Source organism: Lycium ferocissimum, chromosome 6 (genome assembly GCF_029784015.1).
Source record: "Lycium ferocissimum isolate CSIRO_LF1 chromosome 6, AGI_CSIRO_Lferr_CH_V1, whole genome shotgun sequence".
NCBI lineage: Eukaryota > Viridiplantae > Streptophyta > Magnoliopsida > Solanales > Solanaceae > Lycium > Lycium ferocissimum.
The window spans coordinates 72,140,281-72,160,458 of record NC_081347.1 but is presented as its reverse complement, the minus strand read 5'-3'; the positions used below and the strand labels follow the sequence as shown (position 1 = coordinate 72,160,458).

General features: G+C 32.8%; 2 protein-coding genes across 5 annotated transcripts; both read left to right on the top strand.

Moving 5' to 3' along the window:
• The first annotated feature begins 3,225 nt into the window (after positions 1-3,225).
• On the top strand, positions 3,226-9,068 carry LOC132060322 (beta-xylosidase/alpha-L-arabinofuranosidase 1-like). Its single transcript, XM_059453315.1, has 7 exons — positions 3,226-3,727; positions 4,609-4,920; positions 5,068-5,237; positions 5,332-5,432; positions 6,114-6,455; positions 7,180-7,593; positions 8,307-9,068. Exons 1-7 carry the CDS (start codon positions 3,248-3,250, stop codon positions 8,921-8,923), a joined length of 2,436 nt encoding a protein of 811 aa, XP_059309298.1. The 5' UTR covers positions 3,226-3,247; the 3' UTR covers positions 8,924-9,068.
• A 3,898-nt stretch (positions 9,069-12,966) lies between these two features.
• Positions 12,967-19,098, top strand: LOC132060321 (B3 domain-containing protein At1g49475-like). 4 transcript variants are annotated; one of them, XM_059453314.1, is made up of 3 exons: positions 12,967-13,044; positions 15,678-15,930; positions 18,448-19,098. In XM_059453314.1, exons 2-3 carry the CDS (start codon positions 15,691-15,693, stop codon positions 18,931-18,933), a joined length of 726 nt encoding a protein of 241 aa, XP_059309297.1. In that variant the 5' UTR covers positions 12,967-13,044; positions 15,678-15,690; the 3' UTR covers positions 18,934-19,098. The 4 variants fall into 4 exon arrangements, with proteins under 4 accessions (XP_059309297.1, XP_059309296.1, XP_059309293.1 ...); XM_059453313.1 differs by having other exon boundaries at positions 15,643-15,930; XM_059453310.1 differs by having other exon boundaries at positions 12,973-13,174.
• The last annotated feature ends 1,080 nt before the right edge of the window (positions 19,099-20,178 follow it).

The following is a 20,178-nucleotide window of genomic DNA, read 5'->3' as shown; positions in this document are numbered from 1 at the left end:
AGTATACAAACTTATACAAGAGGTGTTTATATGGGTTTATACATAATGTATAAGAGGTGTTTATACACACTTCTACCGTATAAAAATGTATAATAGTGTATAAGAGGTGTTTATAAACACTTTACCGAAACCCTAGATCTGGCGATGGCAACGGTGCAACCACCGGCGACGGCGACGGTGCAGCCACCGGTGACGGCGACAACAAGATTCCTTTATCAATAAGCAGAAAGTGCACAGTCACCGGCGACGGCGAAGGCAACGTGTTCAAACCAGCAACGGCTATGGCAACATGTTCAAACCGGCGACGGCGTACCCAATTACCTCGTCGCTTCCTTCTTCTCCATCGCTGCCCCGTCGTCTCCATCGTTGTCGCCGATGGCTAGCTCGGGTAAAAAAATAAACATGGGCTAATTTGGGTAAATATTTTTCTCAAATTATCATACAGTGTTATTTTTTCTAAACTCTAGTCATATGAAACTTCAGACACCACATGTCTGAAGTTATTTCGATGTGTGGATAGCCTTGCGAACTTTTACGCATTACAAATATGGCTTAGATGAAGGTCCAAAAATAGGATATTTATGCACTTTGATCTCACTCAATCCATTTTTCTTTTCTTTTTCCCAAAATCATTTTTTTTTCTTTTCAAAAAGTAGTAACTGAACTAACTTTTGAGTTGGAAAAGTAAACATTTTTTCTTTGGTGGAATTTGCTTGAATAATGAATTGATTGATCCTCTAAATTTCGTGACAAGCACTTTATGTGGATATGATAAATTTCTTGATATTATGCTTACTAACTAATGACAATAGTTTCAATATTTGTGAGCATTAACTGATTACACACAGGGACAAGGAAAGCAAGCATCAGATTGATTTTGCTTCATGCTCATGTCTCTCTTATTTAGTTCGTTCGGAAAACTATAATTATTAAAACGCGTGCAATTAAAAAGAATATGAAGAAAGTGATTCACATTGATTGGAGGAAAATAAAATTATTACTCCCTGCAGTTCATAAGGAGTGTCCACTTAGCCATTTGCATACCCTTAAGAAAATATTAACTCCTAAGTAAAAATAGGTAATTTAACTAAACTACTGCTGATTAAATAGGTATTGAGATTTAGTCACTTAGTACTTAATAAGAGCAAATCTGAAAAAATATGATTATTTCTTTCTTGATTAGGTAAGTGAAAACTCTTTTTCAACCAAAAAATAAAGGTTAAGTGGATACTCTTTTTGAACCGGAAGAGTAACTTGGGCATGATGGACATGTTGAAGAAAAATGTAATAGCCCCGTGGAGAGTGGATGTTACAAGTGAAGATTTATGACATTTGTCTTCTACTTTAGATCATGTTGATTTTTACCTATTTTCAAGATTTTTAATATTGCTGCTCATAACTTAGCTAAAATTTCTATTTATTGGTTTACGAAGCCCCTTGAGAACCATCTTCCCAAACTTGATTATAAATAATGCGGCTCGCTCTTCTATTAATCCTTTCGTTGAAAAAAAAAAAAAACAGCTTTAAAATTCTGGAAAAGATTTGTTGCAAGAAATTAAAAATGAATTTTTTAAAAATATTTGCTCTTAGTGTCTTTGAAATATTTTTAAATTCAAAAACAATGTTGCACCCAACCTATTTTATGTGCTAGGAACACGAAGTTAATACATGTTAATTCGATTTAGAATTATATTAATGATAGAAGATTAAATATTAAAGTAGTGTTTGAAAAGTTGTTTTGAACTTTTGAAAGAGACAAACTGACGTTCACACTTGAAAACGTTTAATAAATTTACATTGTTAAAATTCATACAAAGATGAAATGGTGTCAAATATTTTAAACCAAAAAATGGAGTAAATATTTATTCAGCATCGTGTATTTATACCAGACCAACAAAAGCATAACATGTGTTTGTATATCCATTATTTTATTTAATCAAGATTAATTATTATATTTTTATAGAACTTAATTAATCTCTTAATCATGATAAATTAATATAATTTGATTTGAACATTCAATGCGCTTTAAATTTTTACCTGAAAGAAATGGAGGCAATGGGAGTAAGTAGTAACATTTGAAGTGAGATAAAATAGGAAGTTGAACTCTTCGAGAAAAGAAAGTGTCACATAGAAGATTATCTACACAAATTTAAAATGCATGAAATTTTTTAACAGAACCAGATTTGGAAGTGTTAATTTTGATATAGTTTTGTTTGAAAATGAGTAAAAAGAAATTTAAAAAAAGGGTACAGGAAATTGGACTTTTCCACTTTTGACAACTTTTCCACCTTTGACAACTATACGCTGCTCAATAATTGCAATATGACAATAAAGCATATATTAAGAAGTTTGAGAAAAATAGATCCTGCAATTCAAATCAATATTACATACTTAGAAGAGCCATAATTTAATAGATATTGTCTATCAAATCAATTAAATTATACCCCTAGCATGCTTGTATAATTTAATAGATCTTGCATATCAAATTAAGCATGTTAGGCGTATAACTTTCTGTTTTGATTCAGATTGAATTGTACACAACGAATAATTAAATTGAAAAAATCGAACCAAAAATCAAAATTGAACAATGTACGATCGCCGAAAAACCAAATGCACACTTCTATGCAACAGGTATGTTCCTCAACTTCTTAATATATTCTTTATTATTATATTGCAGTTGTTGAACAATATATGTATATCAGGTTAATTTAACCGGGTAATATCGTATATTCTTCTTTTACCTTTTAATTATTATATTAGGTTTGCTTTGAAGATTTACTTATAATCGAGAAATGAATCTGATGATATAAAAAATCTATACGTCGATAATGTACAAAACTTAGACTCTAATTTAGTTAACTCGACCACATAACATGTTCATTCAAGATCACAACTTCAAAGCACATACTGAGTTTCATTAATTAAACCTAGTATAATAAAATAAAGCAAACGTGGCAAAAATGTTAGACTTATAATAATAACCGTTGTTTTTAATTAGACTTTAGCACTGCATCCCAGCTAGCATTAACCCAAAAAAATTGAAAAATATGCAGCATTTCCGTGTGAGCGATTTTCCAAACTAAACGTTATCTTGATTTTGAAAAAAGAATAATGTTATCTTCATATAACAATCGTTATCTTATATATAACAGAGTTCAAAATTTGAAATGTACATTATCATTTGTCTTATTTATCATCTATATAAACTACTTCATAAATCACAATCTTTTCAAACCAATTAAGAAAAATGGCAAAGTTTATTAGCTTTCTTCTTTTCTCCACCATTTTATGTTCATTTCTCATTTCAAGCATGTATGCTAGAAATATTCCTTACAATTCGTCCATCACGTACCTCAATGATCTAACGTACAATCAAACTCGACGTGTCTGTGACAAGTCGAGGTTTGCCAAGCTTGGGTTGGACATGAACGATTTCACGTACTGTGACAAGTCACTCCCATACGCAGTTCGGGTTAAGGATCTGATCGATAGGATGACATTGTCAGAAAAAGCTCGACAAATTGGAGATACTGCTTATGGAGTGGCTAGAATTGGCCTTCCTAAATATGAGTGGTGGTCAGAGGCATTACATGGAATTTCTAACGTTGGACAATCAAATAGTTTAGCCTCATTTTTTGACCATATTGTCCCTGGGGCTACAAGTTTTCCAACTGTTATTACTACTGCTGCCTCTTTCGATGAGTCATTGTGGAAAGCAATAGGACAAGTAAGTGATAATATTGAATTAAATCAACTTTTCCTTTTGTATGTTTTTGGAAAGATCTGGAAATAGACAAAGTAGGAACTCTTTTTAAAATAAAAAAAATGAAGCTTTGTAGTATGTGTTGATGATCGCAACGGAGTCAAGATTTTTATTAATGGGAGTCAAAATATGCTTTACACTTTTTAGGGGATGCAATTATTATTATATATGTATACACATACATTTTTGTTGTTGTTGATATGCCTATACAATTTAATGTCCGAGCAAAACGGGTGTTAATTAACTCTTTGGACAAGGGTAGCTACGTTATTGGACGGAGCTATAGCTGGATAAGGGTTGTCGGTTTAACATCTTTTTTGGATATTTATATTGTGTGTTTAGGTCAAATATTACTTTATAAACACAGATATTAAATTTTGGACACCTTTAGCGAAATTTTTGACTTTACCACTTTGATGATAATGATGCTAACTTGATCTAGTGTGTTAAATAGTAGTACTTCTTGTTTTTAATTAGTTTGTTACTCTTTAATCTACTTGTGTTCTACTATATTTGTTTTAATTAGTAAAATCTGATTTAGTGACTGTTAAGTTCTGATTTTGAACGGATTAGATTCTGAAAATCCTTGTTATTTCGATATATATCAAATGAGATAAAATGTTTGGACTTTTATTTTCAAAAAATATACTCCCTCCAATCCTTCTTAGTTGTCACTCTAGCCCCAAAAAATAGGAGAAAGAAAAACTTGATCCAAAATATTTGTCACTTTAGAGAATCAAAAAGGTATTAATTAAATTTTTCTCAATCCTACAATTTAGTCATATATCCATTATTGCTATTATATCTTGATGTACATATAACAAATACTTTAATTTAATTTGTAGGCTGTTTCAACAGAAGCAAGGGCCATGTTTAACCTAGGACATGCTGGTCTAACATTTTGGAGTCCAAATATTAATGTAGTAAGAGATCCTAGATGGGGTAGAGCTTTAGAAACACCTGGTGAAGATCCATTTGTTGTTGGAAAATATGCCTCTAATTATGTTAGAGGCTTACAAGATGTCGAGGGTACGGAAACCAAGTATGCCACAGACTTGAACTCAAGACCTCTAAAAGTCGCAGCGTGCTGCAAGCACTACGCGGCTTATGACGTTGACAACTGGCTTGGCGTTGACCGCTACCATTTTGATGCACGGGTAATTAATTATTAATTAATTAGTTGTCTTAAACTTCTAATTTATTGATATTTGATGCACTGAGCTCCTGCTATGCGTAGCCGGTTGGTCGGTCCGATGTAATTACTAAGATAATTTGGCTTCTTTTTTTTTTCGTAATTTGTGAAGGTGACTGAGCAAGATATGATGGAGACTTTTCTTAAACCATTTGAAATGTGTGTTAAAGAAGGTGATGTTACAAGTGTTATGTGCTCATATAATAAGATTAATGGCATCCCAGCGTGTGCTGATCCAAAGCTTCTAAAAGGCAAAATTAGAGGAGATTGGGATCTTCATGGGTAATTAATAATTTAATTATCAAGTTTGATTTGTTTAAAGAAGAATCTTTATTTATAACTTGTCATAATGTTTTCTTCTTTTACTATTTATCAGGTATATAGTTTCAGATTGTGATTCTATTGAGGTTATGCTTAATGACCAAAAATGGTTAGGAGATTCACCTGAAGATGCAGTTGCACAAGGTCTAAAAGCAGGTAAATCTACCACACCTCTCCACAGAGTCCGATTGAACTGAACTCATTGTTTTGGACTCGAACAATGGATACGTATAAAGAAAAAAATTAATATTTGTACACTTAATAAGACCACACTATTATGAACCTAAATCCTTTACTATGTATACATATGAAGAAAAAAAAAATTGTACATAAGACCACAGTCATTCAGAATTTGGATTCTTTGGATTCAACTGATCTAGTTTTTTTTTCTTCCCACGAACTACATATATACATAGGAAGGAAAAAAAAATTGTATAATAGACCACACTAATTCTGACCTAAATTCTTTGAATTTAATTGAACTCAATGTTTTTGGCTCAAAGTATATGTAATCCGATGAAAACAAATTAGATTTTGTACATATATAATAAGATTACACTTATTCTGAACCCACTGACTCTATATCATTGGTTCTCGTCTGCTTCTTTTAATTATATTCTCTAATTATAACTTGTTCTCGTGAATACATGATGAAAAAAATGAAAATTTGTACATATATAATAAAATTACACTCGTTCTGGACCTACCGACTCTACCTCCTGGATTTATCTCTGCCTCATTTATTTCTATTCTCTAATTATATAACTCGTTCTCCTCTAACATAACCATATGTTATATACCATTGCTTAAGTTTGCTTTTTTGTGGATGATTTTTAGGTTTGGATTTGGATTGTGGCAGCTATTACACCAATTATGCTGGCAATGCAGTGACACAAGGGAAAGTAAAAGAATCAGAAATTGATGAATCTCTCACAAACTTGTATTTTGTGCTAATGAGGTTAGGGTTTTTTGATGGTAGTCCAAAATTTGAAAAGCTTGGCAAGGAACAAATTTGTTCTGAAGAACACATTGAGTTAGCAACACAAGCTGCAAGAGAAGGAATTGTTCTTCTCAAGAATGAAGATCAAGTTTTGCCTTTGACTTCCAAAAAGGTTAAAACTCTTGCTGTTGTTGGACCTCATGCAAATGCCACCAAAGCCATGTTAGGCAATTATGCAGGTACAAATCATCACTAAAATTACATTAAAATTTTAATATTTGATCTCATTCAAATTTTAACTTATGTATACTTACAGTACAAAGTATTTTTACATACAACAGGTTACTCGCCTTATTTTCCAGCTCACTGCTCCTATTCTTCTGTGGTGACCTAACAGCTAGTGTGAAAATACTTTTATAAACTCTTTCAATGCATACATACACACACACATATATATATATATGGTTATTCTAGACTTAGGGGGGAGCTCAGTGTTGCCGAGGGTTTCAATTGAATCCCACTCGCTGAGAAATTATATTGCATGTATAGGGAAAAAATGAATGATTTTGGTTACATATGAACTGTTGAATAATATTCCCCTTAAGGAAATAGTATTAGATGTAGTATAGTTACAAATTAGGTAGTTCAAATAATACTTCAAGGCGTCACATATGATCAGATCCTTATATTTTCTCAAAGCCCCTTGTAAGTATATATTCTTAAACCTCTTTCACGCTCATGTCACGTGGTGGTACTGTAGAAAAAAATCACCAAATTCCGATCCAACTTATCGTAATCGATTAGTTAACATGTTGATTAACCATATCTTGAAATACAAAAAAAAAAAAATCATTATATGTTGAAGGTTGGGTGTTGATTTTAATACTTTCTTATTATTTTAGGACGTATATATTCCTGGTTTCGCTACTGTTCAAGATTGATGTTATTAAATTCATATTGTAGGTATTCCTTGCAAGTTTACAACACCAATACATGGATTATCATTGTACACCAAAGTGGACTATCAAGCAGGATGTGGAGAAGTTTTGTGCAAGAATGAAAGCTTAATATTCCCAGCCATGAGGGCAGCTAAAAAAGCAGATGCAACAATTATAGTTGTGGGATTGGATTTAGATGTTGAAGCTGAGAGTTTGGATAGAGAAAATCTAAAACTTCCTGGCTATCAAACACAACTCATAAATCAAGTTGCTACTGTATCAAAAGGACCAGTAATTTTGGTGATTATGTCTGCTGGTGGTGTTGATGTTACATTTGCAAAAAAGAATCATAAGATTAAAAGTATAATTTGGGCTGGATATCCTGGAGAAGAAGGTGGTAGGGCCATTGCTGATGTTGTTTTTGGAGGTCATAACCCTGGTACGTCATATCCCAACGGTCTTTTTGATCCTTTTTATCTGTCAAAGAAACTTTAGGTCAAAACTATTTGTCATCTCCACAGAAAATCAAGAAGACGTTAATTCTTTTTTCCTATTTAAGGAAGAGATGAAATTTAATTTATATAAAATTAATATCCTTTATGATTGATGCAATTTTGATGATTTTCTTAATAGATGTTCCAAAAAACGGATGTGGAGTAACAAAGTATTTTGATGATTTTCTTAATAGGTGTTCCAAAAAACGGATGTGGGGAGTAACAAATTACTAATTTGTCTACCTTTTGGCTCAAAAGCTGTTTAGCCTCATGGTATTAGTTTCCAGTATTGCTGTTAGCTCACATTTCCTTTTTGCCTAAGACTTATTCAAGAATTGATTAATTGTAACAAGTCATTTATAATGCAAGTTTACCAGTTCTAATACGTCATTTGCGAAATTTTAAAGGTTGTAATAGTGCATGCATGATTTCTATAAAAAGTTATACATATACTAGGATTGATTTAAGTGACTTGATCGTGTTTAATTTCTTTATTTTCAAGTTAAAATTATCTCTCTTTCTATCAGACTTATATTGTGTTAGTTTCCGGTTTTATGCTTCTACTAATCTTTTTTAATGCTAAATCTTTTATTCAAGGGCTGAATTGAATACTACTAATACTTATCCCTTTTATTATGTTTGTTATATGTGTTCACAGGAGGAAAATTACCCTTAACATGGTTTGAAAATAGTTATGTGGACATGTTACCAATGACATCCATGCCATTAAGGCCAATTGACAACTTAGGTTATCCCGGAAGAACTTACAAATTTTACAATGGATCCACTGTTTATCCATTTGGCTATGGCCTTAGCTACACAAATTTCACCTACAGCTTATCGTCAGCACATCAACAAGTTCACATAAAACTCAACAAGTTTCAGCACTGTCGCGATCTGAACTACACTGCAGGCACTCACATGCCATCGTGCCCTGCTGTGTTAATCGACGACTTGGAATGTGGGGATGATTTGAATGTTGAATTCTCTATTGAAGTAGAAAACATTGGAAATAGAGATGGAAGCGATGTTGTGATGGTTTATTGGGTTCCACCTGAAGATATTGCTGAGGCTGCACTTAAACAATTGGTTGGTTTTAAGAAGGTTTTTGTGAAAATTGGAGAAAAAAAGAAAGTTGATTTTGTGTTGAATGCTTGCAAGAATTTGGGATTGGTGAACTATAGAGCTTATAATCTTTTGGCTTCTGGTGGACATAACTTTGTGATTGGTGATGGGAAGGTTTCTTTTCCGGTTCAAGTTAAAATTCACCATTGATTGTAATTCATTTTTAATTTAGGTAAGAAAAAACAAAATGTTTAGCTTGATTAGAAATAGAATTGTGTTTTTAGTTTAGTGTGGTGGTGTTGATATTTAGTGTTCTTGAATCAGTATCAAGAGATATTGTTTAGTTTGTGGATTGGTATTTAAGGAATAAAAATTGTGTTATATTATTTTTCCTTTCAAATTTTAATTTATCCCAGCATCTCCAACTAATTCTTCTATTAAGTTCTATGTTTTGCTTTCCTCTAAAATATTAATTTCATTTCAACAAAATCATATTTTTGTCACCTCCTTGGTTTCAATTTATGTGGCGTAGTTTTAACTTAGCGTGAAATTTAATAAGGAAAGAATGATTTTTAAAACTTGTAATTTTTAAATATGTAATGTACTATTCATAAAATGAAACGGGACGAATAATTATATCTTTATCATTCAATCTCTATGACCAAAAGAAGAATGACAGTTCAAAAAGAAAAAAAGAGTAATTAAAAATTCCAGATTATCAATATATGGTGGCTTTGGTTTTGCTTAATTAAAAATTCCAGGAAGGGAAAAAAAGAGGAGAAAAGGGTTTAAGGCATAGTGAAATTATTTACTCCACTAAACGAGTTGAAATAATTCAAAAATTTGAATATTTTCCACTAAGATGAAACTTTTAGCTTGCACTTGATTAGACTTTCCCCCCTTTCTTCAAAGGTTAAGTAGCAAATTTTAATTCCAATTTCCTATGTTTAGATCATGTCATATTTTTATAAAATTTATACTATATATATGTATGTATGTGTATGTATGTATGTATGTATGTATACATACATACGTACGTACAAAAAATCTATTAAGCAAATTAAATATTTAATATATAAAAATGTTAAAAGAGATTAATGTATGAAATTTTAAATGGAGATCAAATAAGTTACTAGGAACGTTAGAACACACACCTGAGAAGATAAGTTATTATCTATGCTTTCGAATACGTCACCCAAACTCATTTGAGTGTATGCACGCGCTTTAAAATATTTAGCGACCACTTTTTAACGACCGGTCGTTATAAGTGCGTGACCAAATTTTTCATATTTTTTTCATTCAATTATCGTGCCTTTTGCTTCATGCCTTTTGTGTTGTCTGTTCAAGCCCTTTTTGCTTTCCTTTGTGTTGACTTAATATAAGTTGGGATTTTTTCCAAAATTTCAGCTTGGTCGTCCTCACATGGCTCAATTTGATAATTTTCTTCGACATTGTTTTAATTTTTTTCAAATTCTATTATGCTTTCACACTTGTGATTGTTTGAAGACGAACTCGAGCTATAATATGCCTTTTTTTAAGTGGGTGCATATCCCGTCATTAATTTCTAAAGACAAATTTCAGACCTATGAAGAAGATGATAGACCTTTGTAATTGGTTCATTTATTGCTCTTGCCTTCCATCCATTTTTTATGTATTATTTACGGAATCTTCTGTGACTCGAAGAGAGTAGATTTTCATTATCAGGGGGTTCAAAATTCTAAAAGTGTTTGAACCCTACGAAGAAGTCGTAAATTAGTCAATTATAATTCTAATTGACGTTTCCTTAAAAAATGTGCAAAGGACAACACGACTATATATACAAAATAAAATAATTTTAAAATTTTCTTCGAAAAATACACTTATAATTTTTTCGTTTTAAACATGTAGAACTAGGTTCGGATATTGTTTAACCCCCATTAATAATAGATATTTTACACCTTTAAATTAATCGAATTAAAATGTAAAGTATCGGCTCCGCCCCCGCTTTTTTTTTGTACATCGTATTATTTCAATTGTCTTGTAATCTCACCGTCTCAAATTATTTTTTATTTTTATTTTAATAAAGTTTTGGATACGAAGCTTGTTATTAAAAATTATTATATATACATACACACGCACACACACACACGTAGTATATGCGTAAAAATAGTGCGAGAAACATGTGTGAAGGGATATTTATATATAATTTTACCCTTATTTATATGATCATATCTACTACTCAATATAAGTTGGGATAGCTAGGTTTGGTCGTTTCTCCATTAAATGTTTACTTTTTTTCATATTAGCTATAACTTCCATTTCCTTGCATTGCCCTCTTTAATTTCTAAAGACCAGACCCTCATAGAAAAATTTATTCTATTAAGGAAAAAAAGGGGGAAAATTATTAATGATCATATGTAATTTCAAAATGTTTCTTCTAAATAATAAAAAAATTGAGATATCAATTTTTAATAATCATGACAAATAATTTGAGACGTAGAAACTATATCTGTGTAAGTAAGACCATCTTTGCATGTCTTTATATGAGGCTTAATTGGCCATTTTCCATGTATGAGATAACATGCAATCACAGCCACAGAATGACACTCGGGGATTTCAAAGTCGTATTTTCTTTTAAATTGTTTGACAGTAGAAACAATCCAACAAGCTTAATTTTTTATTTCTAAAGTATTCTTGATCTAAATGTAGAATTTTTTATAATCAACATTTAGAACTACATTTAAAAGCTTAAAAATAATTCTAATCTATCACAAATTTGTTGAAGTCTTAATTTTCATTTACTCAAGAATAAGCATACTCCAAGTATGTGGTAACTTTAACTATTATATTTGGTTCAAAATAAATGATTTTTTTACATAATTAAGATTGTATTAATTATTTTTTCTAAATTATCCGTATTTAGATAAGCAAATTTTTACACAACCAATAAAGCATATTAAATTAGTTCTATTTAATTAAGATTGTATGTGTGTGTGTGTATATAATTTAGTTCTCCAAGTAGTAATAATACTAAATAATTTCAAACGAGAGTGATTTTTTGGATATTGAAATATTTTACAAAAGATGAGATAATCAACATTTTATATAATTAGGGACAAATGGTTGATTAAACATGAAATACTCAAACTATATGCATGTTTAAGAAATTACAATATAAATTTCTTTAAGAAATAAATTAAATTAAGAACAATAAAAATACATCATTTATTAACATGCTTTTATTAAGGAAAAGGAAATATTAAAATAAAATAAAATAAAAATTTCATTAACTTTTCAATTCTCTTTATATGATTTAATTTGAAGGATCATCTAGAAAATTATTACGTCATATCAAGACTTTTAATTATTTAATTTTAAATTCTATATTTATTTATAAGTTAACTTCATTAATGTCATCATACAATTCGTAACATCAAATATTTTTTATGTTATTTTAATACCATAACATTTTTTTTCTTCCCAAAAAATGGGTTAGCCAATATAAGTTTAATCGAGAAAAAAATAATTAAGTTAATCCAACATAAGTAAAGCTCAATTTGAATCATTAAAGACTTTAATCTCAAAAATTTCAATAAAATATAAAGGAGAAGAACTTTAGTGTATGCATTTGTTTGAAAATAAAAATGGAGTCCAAATATACTCTAAGAAAAATGTTTTTCTAAATACAAAAACTTTTATATGATATAGTATTTTAGAAATACTGAGAAATTATCGAACGACCTTTACAACTCATATAGTGTTATAAAAACAAAACAAAAAGCAAGAGTAGCAAAGAAACACACAAAAATCGCAAATATAAAGTTTAATGTAATTTGGGCCCCAGCTTAGCACGGATCAAAATACACTAATTTATGTATAAACACCTTTTTACACTTTCATACAATGGTGATACATTATGTATAATTCTTCCCCAAAGGTATAATATTGTATAATATTGTCTAATAGGAAAAGGGTTAAATTTACTCCTCTACTATGTGCAAAGGATTAATTTTATCTTTCCCTTCGTTATATTTTGAGTGTAAAAATATTCCGACCCTTAATAAAGTAGCTCAAATATACTTCTTCTTCTTTTAAAGTAGTTATCCAACATAGACGCCTAATCCCATGTGAACTGACATTTTGATGACATGGACATACGAGACATGCCACCTCACCGTGCTCAACCCATTTAATCCCTCCCTTCTGCGTGACTGTGTGTGTGTGTGTGTGTGTGTGTGTGTGTGTGTGTGTGTGTGTGTGTGTGTGTGTGTGTGGGACAACCCAGCCAAAATCGGATCCTAAAACGGGTCCCTGCACACAAATTCTCCAGTTTAAAAAAGCGACTGATACATGTAAGCTGTGATTCGGGTATTTAATTTGACCCGTTTATGGAACAGTAAGTCTTGTCCACTCTAATCAAATTGGAGTATCAGTTAGCTGATTGTTAAGTGTTTTAGTCACAGTTTGATTTCGACCAATGAGGTATTACTGAATTAGATGATTTTTTGTATTTTGGGTTTGGAAAAAATCAAATACTATATATTTTCTTGCATTCCAAGTGTTTGATAAAAGTCCTAGTTTAATGTTATTCAAATTTTAGTAGTTATTGTGGAAGTAATTGTTCAATCACTCTTTTGTTTGAAGATTACTTTAGGGAAATTCACAAATTCTCACACCTTTTGACATCTTGACACACACTTACTCCTGTTATGCTTATGTTGATTGCATTGAGGACAATGCATATTTATGGGTTTTGTGGGGAGGGGGGGGGGGGCATATGATTTTTTTTTTTTAATGACATGGAAACCCGCAGAGCCGCTAGCTAGAAGCGTACACACGGAAACTCAGCTCTGTGTAATAGCAAACCACACAGAGAAATAAACGGCACTAGGCAAGCCCGCGCGACGAGCCTCGACCCACAAAAGACAAATCCCCTGCTTTGTAGGTAGGGGTTCATTTCGAACCCGAGACCTCCATTATAGAAAAAATGTTTGAAACGCTCAACCAACTGAGCCACCCTTGGTGACATATGATAATTACTTCTAGATAATTTAGTTAATGAACAAAACCGCACAACTCCACGTACAAAAAGTCAAGAAAGGAGTAACAAGATTGGATTTTGGACCCCATCCAAGCTCTGATTAGAGTTTCTGCTTTGACCCATTTGTTGAGTATTTTAGTCACAGTTTGATTGCGAGCAATGGGGTTGCTTTAAATCTATGTATTGCTGAATTGGAGGAACTTTTGTGTTTAGCATGGTAGGAATTGCTGTGTTTGTATCATCGGTGTATGAAAACTACTTCTAGATAATTAGTTAATGAACAAAACCATACAGTTACGCGCACAAAGAGAAATAAAGGAGGAACAAGATGAAAAAAAGGAAGACGGGTGGACAGAGTCACTCGGTATCTATGCTGGTGGGAGGTAGCAGGTGCCCCGTGGAATTAGTTGATAGGGTAGGAATTGTTGTGTTTATAGTGTCAACCTACGGAAATTACTTTTATATAAAATTTAGTTAATAAATAAAACCACACAACAACAACGCACAAAAAGAAACTAAAGGAGGAACAAGATTGGATTTTGGACCCTATACAAGCTCTGATTTGGGTACTTAATTTGATCCATTGATGGAACAGTGATTCTTTCTCTACTATATTCAATTGGAGTATCAGTTAGCAGAGGAGCTGATTGTTGAGTATTTTAGTAGTCACACTTTGATTTCGGCCAATGAGGTAAACGCTAGATTTTTGGTTTGAATCTATGTAATGCTGAATTAGAGGAATTTTGTGTTTCATAGGGTAAGAATTGTTGTCTATATAGTGTCAGCCTTTGAAAATTATTTTTAGATTATTTAGTTAAGATGCAAATAAAGGAAATTGGGTAGATAGAGTTGCCGGGTATCTGTGCTGGTGGTAGCAGGTACCCTGCGGAATTAGTTGATAGTTAAGGTGTGAGGTGTGCACAAGTTGGGCCCAACACCATGATTGAAAAGAAGAAAAAAAAAAGAAAAAAGGAATATGTCCGAGGGCTTTGGTCTAGTGCTAGGAGAACAATGCGTGATGTGTAGGGTATGAGCACGTCACCGGTGTAATAGACACCTGATATTTAAATGGAGAGGGACAGTCCATTACCTGTTGGAATTTCGAAGTGTGCGCCACTCGTCCTTGGAGATTTCTTGGTTATTTAAGAAAAAGATGAAGAAAATCAATAGTGGAATAAAGTGGAGTGAACTAAAAAGAATATATATTTTCAGGTGGATTGTATATTCATTGTTTTAGTTTTTTGTAGCAAAAACAAAAGACTCCACTCCACTTACGATTGAGTTCTAAATCATCTGTTAAAAGTTTCAAAGTATAATGTTGGAGTTAATAGCCTGAAAAAAGGAGGCACAAGCTGAAAAATAAAAGGAATATGCCTCAGTGCTTTGGTTTAGTGGTAAGAGCGCAGATTTTTATGTGTTTGCTAGGTGCATGTCACAAATTCAAACACTTTGTAGCAGTCTGGTTTATAAGTCGAGAATGGTAGAGGGATGAACTCATTATTCACCAACTTGGTATTTATCTGTCATAACCCTGGTAGAGGGAATTAACATTTTCGCATCCAATGGAGTGACCTAGTGGTCAATGAAGTGGAAGGAGAACCTCGAAGTCTCAGGTTCAAATTCCAGCGGAGGCAAAAAATGCTAGGTGATTTTTATCACATCTGGTTAAGCCTTGCAGGGTAGAGTTACCCGGTATCGGTTACGTGGGAGGTAGCAGATATCCTGGTGCCAGAACACCACCTGTCATTAAAAAAAAAAAGGAATAAACTTTTCAGGTGAGTTATGTATTGACTGTTTTAGTTTTTCCTAGCAAAAATAGAAAACTACACTTAGGCTTGAGCTTTATTATCATTGGTTAAAAGTTTCAAAGATTAATGCTGATAATTCGGTTGTCACATATTTAATGCAGTGTTAGGTGAGGGAATTTGATTTTTCTCACTGCAGTTTGCAAAAGCAAATGCAAGACAGTGACACTACTTTACCACAAGAAGAACAGCCGGCAGAGATGGTGGTAGATAGATGGAAAGAGCTGCTAACAAAGATGGTAGAGAGACGGGAAGAGCAACCGGCAGATAGACGGGAAGAGCAGCCGGAAGAGATGGTAGACAGACGGGGGCAAGAGGAACCAAAACCAGTGAATATCCCGGAACCCCCTCACTTCTACAAGATTATCCTATCTCCCCATGCCTCTAAATTAGTAAGTTCTGCAAGTAGGTTTATGATGAGGCATTTTCATTTTATATCATTCTTTTCTGTTTCTAGTTGTATGGCTGCTGCTCTTTCATTTTATATCATTCTTTTGTGTTTCCACTTGTATGGGTTCTTTGCTATTCATTTGTGCTGTAGTAGTGCTTTCTCTTTAAGTTTGTGAAGATATGTAAGTTTTTCAATTCCCTTTTTGGTTTGTAAAAAATTGTTTCTTGTCATAAATAGAAGCATTTCGTCTAAAACAATGTTGACAATAGGGAAGGTGGTGGGGATCGTGTGCAGTTAGTCCTGGCCTATGTCTTGTGTTGATGATGCTAATTGATTCTAACACTTTTTTTTTTTTGATAACCGTGGTGTTCGGGCCAGCTTGTGCACCTCGCTAATTCCACGGGATACCTGCCACCTCCCACTAGCAACAGGTACCAGGTAACTATGTCCACCAAGGCTAGAATAGATGGGAAGAAATCACCTAGTGTTTTGCCTCTGGTGGGAATTGAACCTGAAACCTCATGGTGCTCAACCCACTTCATTGACCACTAGGCCACACCCTTGGGTACAATTCTAATACATTTTCGGAAACTATAATCGGACCACGACCAAGACATTGATTAACAAATGCACTACTGGAATGTGTCTGTTTTTCTGGTGATGTCGTTTACTGTAATGAAATGACACCAAACGTGGGTAGTGAAAAATGCAATTTCAAATAGCACAGGAGAGAGATGTAGTAGGGAGCTTTTTTGATTATGAGTTTGTTATGGCAATTAGAGGGGTTAGGCCAAGCCCATGTCTTGTTTTGAAAGGTAAAGCTAAATAATTAGCCACCTTTCAATATTAGCGGAACTCCTCTCAAACAAATATAGTTCGAAAACTTAGCTGATTTTAAAAGTTCCTCTTCGTGCAAGATCACTTTCAGAAACTGATAATATTTGTGGTCTACATAGTTATCAAAGGAGACCAGGGCGTCTAGTCGAATATGTTGCAAAAGGAATGGTATCAAACTTCCAAAACTCCAAACTCATGGTTGATGCCGCAATAGTTAAAATCAAATCATGTAATGCATCTATGGTTGCCATGCCTTTCAAATAGGATTTTAAATGTGCCGAGCACTTAAGTACAATGAAATCGTCTTTATAGGATTTATGTACTGTAATGTGTCAAATTAGATGGGATTAAATACAAGACGGTTCTGGAGGATATGGTAAGCTTGAGGATCAGAAGGTATATGGCAAACCTTAATTTAAATATATACCAGTCTCAACCAAGTTCCCTGTTTTTGAGCAGTAACAGAAATGAAGTACAGAATACTTTGAATTGAAGAAATTAGGAATTAGGAAGGTTTCTGCTCTTGTTAGCATTTTGATTATATAAAACCTCTGATCAGCTGTAGTTTCTCAAAAAAAAAAACCTCTGATCAGCTGTATTAGGAAACGGATATGGACAAAAAGGAGGCTTACTGACAATGGAAGCCTTTTTGGCTTTCGTTCTTTCTTTTGGTTGACCAAAACTAGTTTTGGCTTTCATATTTGATCAGGTCTGATTGACCAAAATATTTTCCATAAGCAAAGAAAAAGGAAACAGAAAAGAAAGAAGTCTAATATAAATCTTTATATTCTTGTCATCAAAAAAATATAAATCTTTATATTCTCATTCATAGTTCTTACGGAATTTGTACACTCATTCGTATAGAACTCATACAAGGTAGGGGTAAGGTCTGCATATACTCTACTCTCCCCATACCCCACCTCATACCCCACCTGGTGGGATTATACGCGTTTGTTGTTGTTGTTATATTCGTATAGAATTCATTAAGTTGAATCAACACTGGGCAATGCAGCACTGCTGCAAATATTTATTTGCTGAGGAAACTTAAGTGTTTGTAACTTTATTATTTCGATATTACTAATAAACACTCATCACTCGCATCATAACGCACCAACATATGTGATAAGAAGCCAGCGCCAAGATTAGCAGCCTACAATGGAAAACAAATACCCAGCTTTAAATGAAATGGAAGCTTCAGTCTTGCAAATTTGACTGATAGTTACTAGACCCTAATTTACTGGTCACCTTCAGTATTTGTTGTTTCTCTGTATTAGGGATTTTCCTACTTAGTATCTTGCTACCAGTTTTTCTTTCTCCCTTTTCCAGTAGCAATATGCGATTGGAAGCCCTTGGGGTTCTAGTCCAGTGGTAAGAGCGCAATGCGTGATATGTGTGTTAGGCGCTTGTCACAGGTTCGGACCCTTCCACAGACAAAAGTCTAGTATTTAAGTGGAGAAGGATAGAGGGGTGGACCCATTATCCACCGAGTTTCAAACTGTGCCTGCTGGCGCTCAAGGATTTCTCGGTTATCCCAAAAAAAAAAAAAAAAGAAAAAGGAAGCAATGTGATTAGAAACTTGTCCTACACCAACTTGTCTGAAAGTTCTCTTTTCCTTCCATTTTTTTCTCACTTCTCTTTCTTATATTTTGTTTGTCTCTTTCATAATTTTGGTATTCTACAGAGCATCCCTCATGAATTTGTAACAGAGTATGGGCCCAATCTGGGGGATCTCGTGTTGCTTGAGGTCCCTAATGGCGCAATATGGAAAGTAAAACTACAAAACACTAGTGGCATGACATGGTTAAAGGAGGGCTGGAACAAATTCAAGGAGTACTATTCAATTGGTTGTGGTTATTTCTTACTCTTCAGGTATAATGGGAATTCTCATTTCTCTGTGTTTATATTTGATTTAAGTGCTTCCGAGATTGAATATCCTCCGGGCCCAAATGAAGATATCAACAAGAAGAAGGACATACCTGGTGTGATCCCACAAGTAGGGTCTAGGGAGGGTGGAGTGTATGCAGACCTTACCCCAAATGAAGATATCACATCAGAGAATCGATGTGTCGTGTATGAGCCACCTGAGGAAACGGTTATAAACTTACCCCCACCCGGTATTTACACCATGGAGGAGTTAACATCCATTCCATCAGGGCCAAATGTATAGATTATATTCAAGGCTCATTTTTCTCTTACTTTTAGAGCTGCACAATGCAACAGTTACTTTTATTTTTTAGGACTTAAGTTACGTACACTGACAGTATTAATATTTTTTTTGTACAATCAGTGAATTCTAATCTACTAGATTACTAATTGTTACTTATTAAAGAGATTTACTTGTGGTTATTCTAAATTGGACCTGGTTGTGTAAATATTTGTTACATCATCAGTGCATAAAACTTAAAAGCTCATATTTTTATAGAGATTCTTTATATCATGTTTTTTCGCTAAAAAAATTGTGTATCGATATCTTCATGGTGTTTGCTTGAGTTTATGTTCTTTTATACTGAAGTTACTTGTGAGTGATTTATTGTTTTAATCATCAAGATTCAAGGTTAGTGAATATTTTTATTAAGTATGCAAAGATCTTTAAAAAGCAAAAAATATGAATTGGAAATTATGTAATCTATACTTCTAATATTGCAGTTCGATTTGTAATTTTTAAGTATCGAACTGTTCCTATTGAGATATAATACAATGAACCAAATAAAGACTTGAAAATCTCATTTATTTATTACAAAATGACAAAAGTGACAAAAGTATCAAATTTAATAAAAGAGAACGACAAAATGAACTAATCACTACATCTTTTTCAAAACTCATTTGGTTCCAATACCATTGCAAACACCTGTATCTAATTTTCTATTAAAAAAACAAAAACAATAACACAATGGAGACATGTCATATTCCAACTCCTCATTTCCCACTCACATTTGCATCACTAATTTTGCCTGTAAAAGGAAAAAAAAATACAGTTTAGAATAAGAAAAGTAAAAGTAAGCTTCTTTAGTTTTTCGTCATGAATGTCTCTATCTTCTTTTCTTTTTTGTTTGTTTTGCTTTCTTCTGAAATTCTTCATGATTTTTTGTTTTGTTTTATTTTTATAGAGTCCGTTTAGCTTAGCTGATTTTAAATAGCTGATATACATTAAGTGTTGATAAGCATTTTTTAAGTGCTGAAATTGATTTAACAAATAAGCAATTACGTGTTTGGATAAAAGTGTTGAAACTAATAATAACCAGTTGAAGTGTTTGACAAAAAAGTGTTGATAAGCAATTTTTTGTGTTAACATGACTTAAATGCCCCTGAAGCTATTTAAACTAATAGGACATGATTATTACAAAATTTCAATTTCCAGATTGATAGTTGTCCTATTCGAATAATTCATTAAAAAAAATTGTTTGATTCTAAT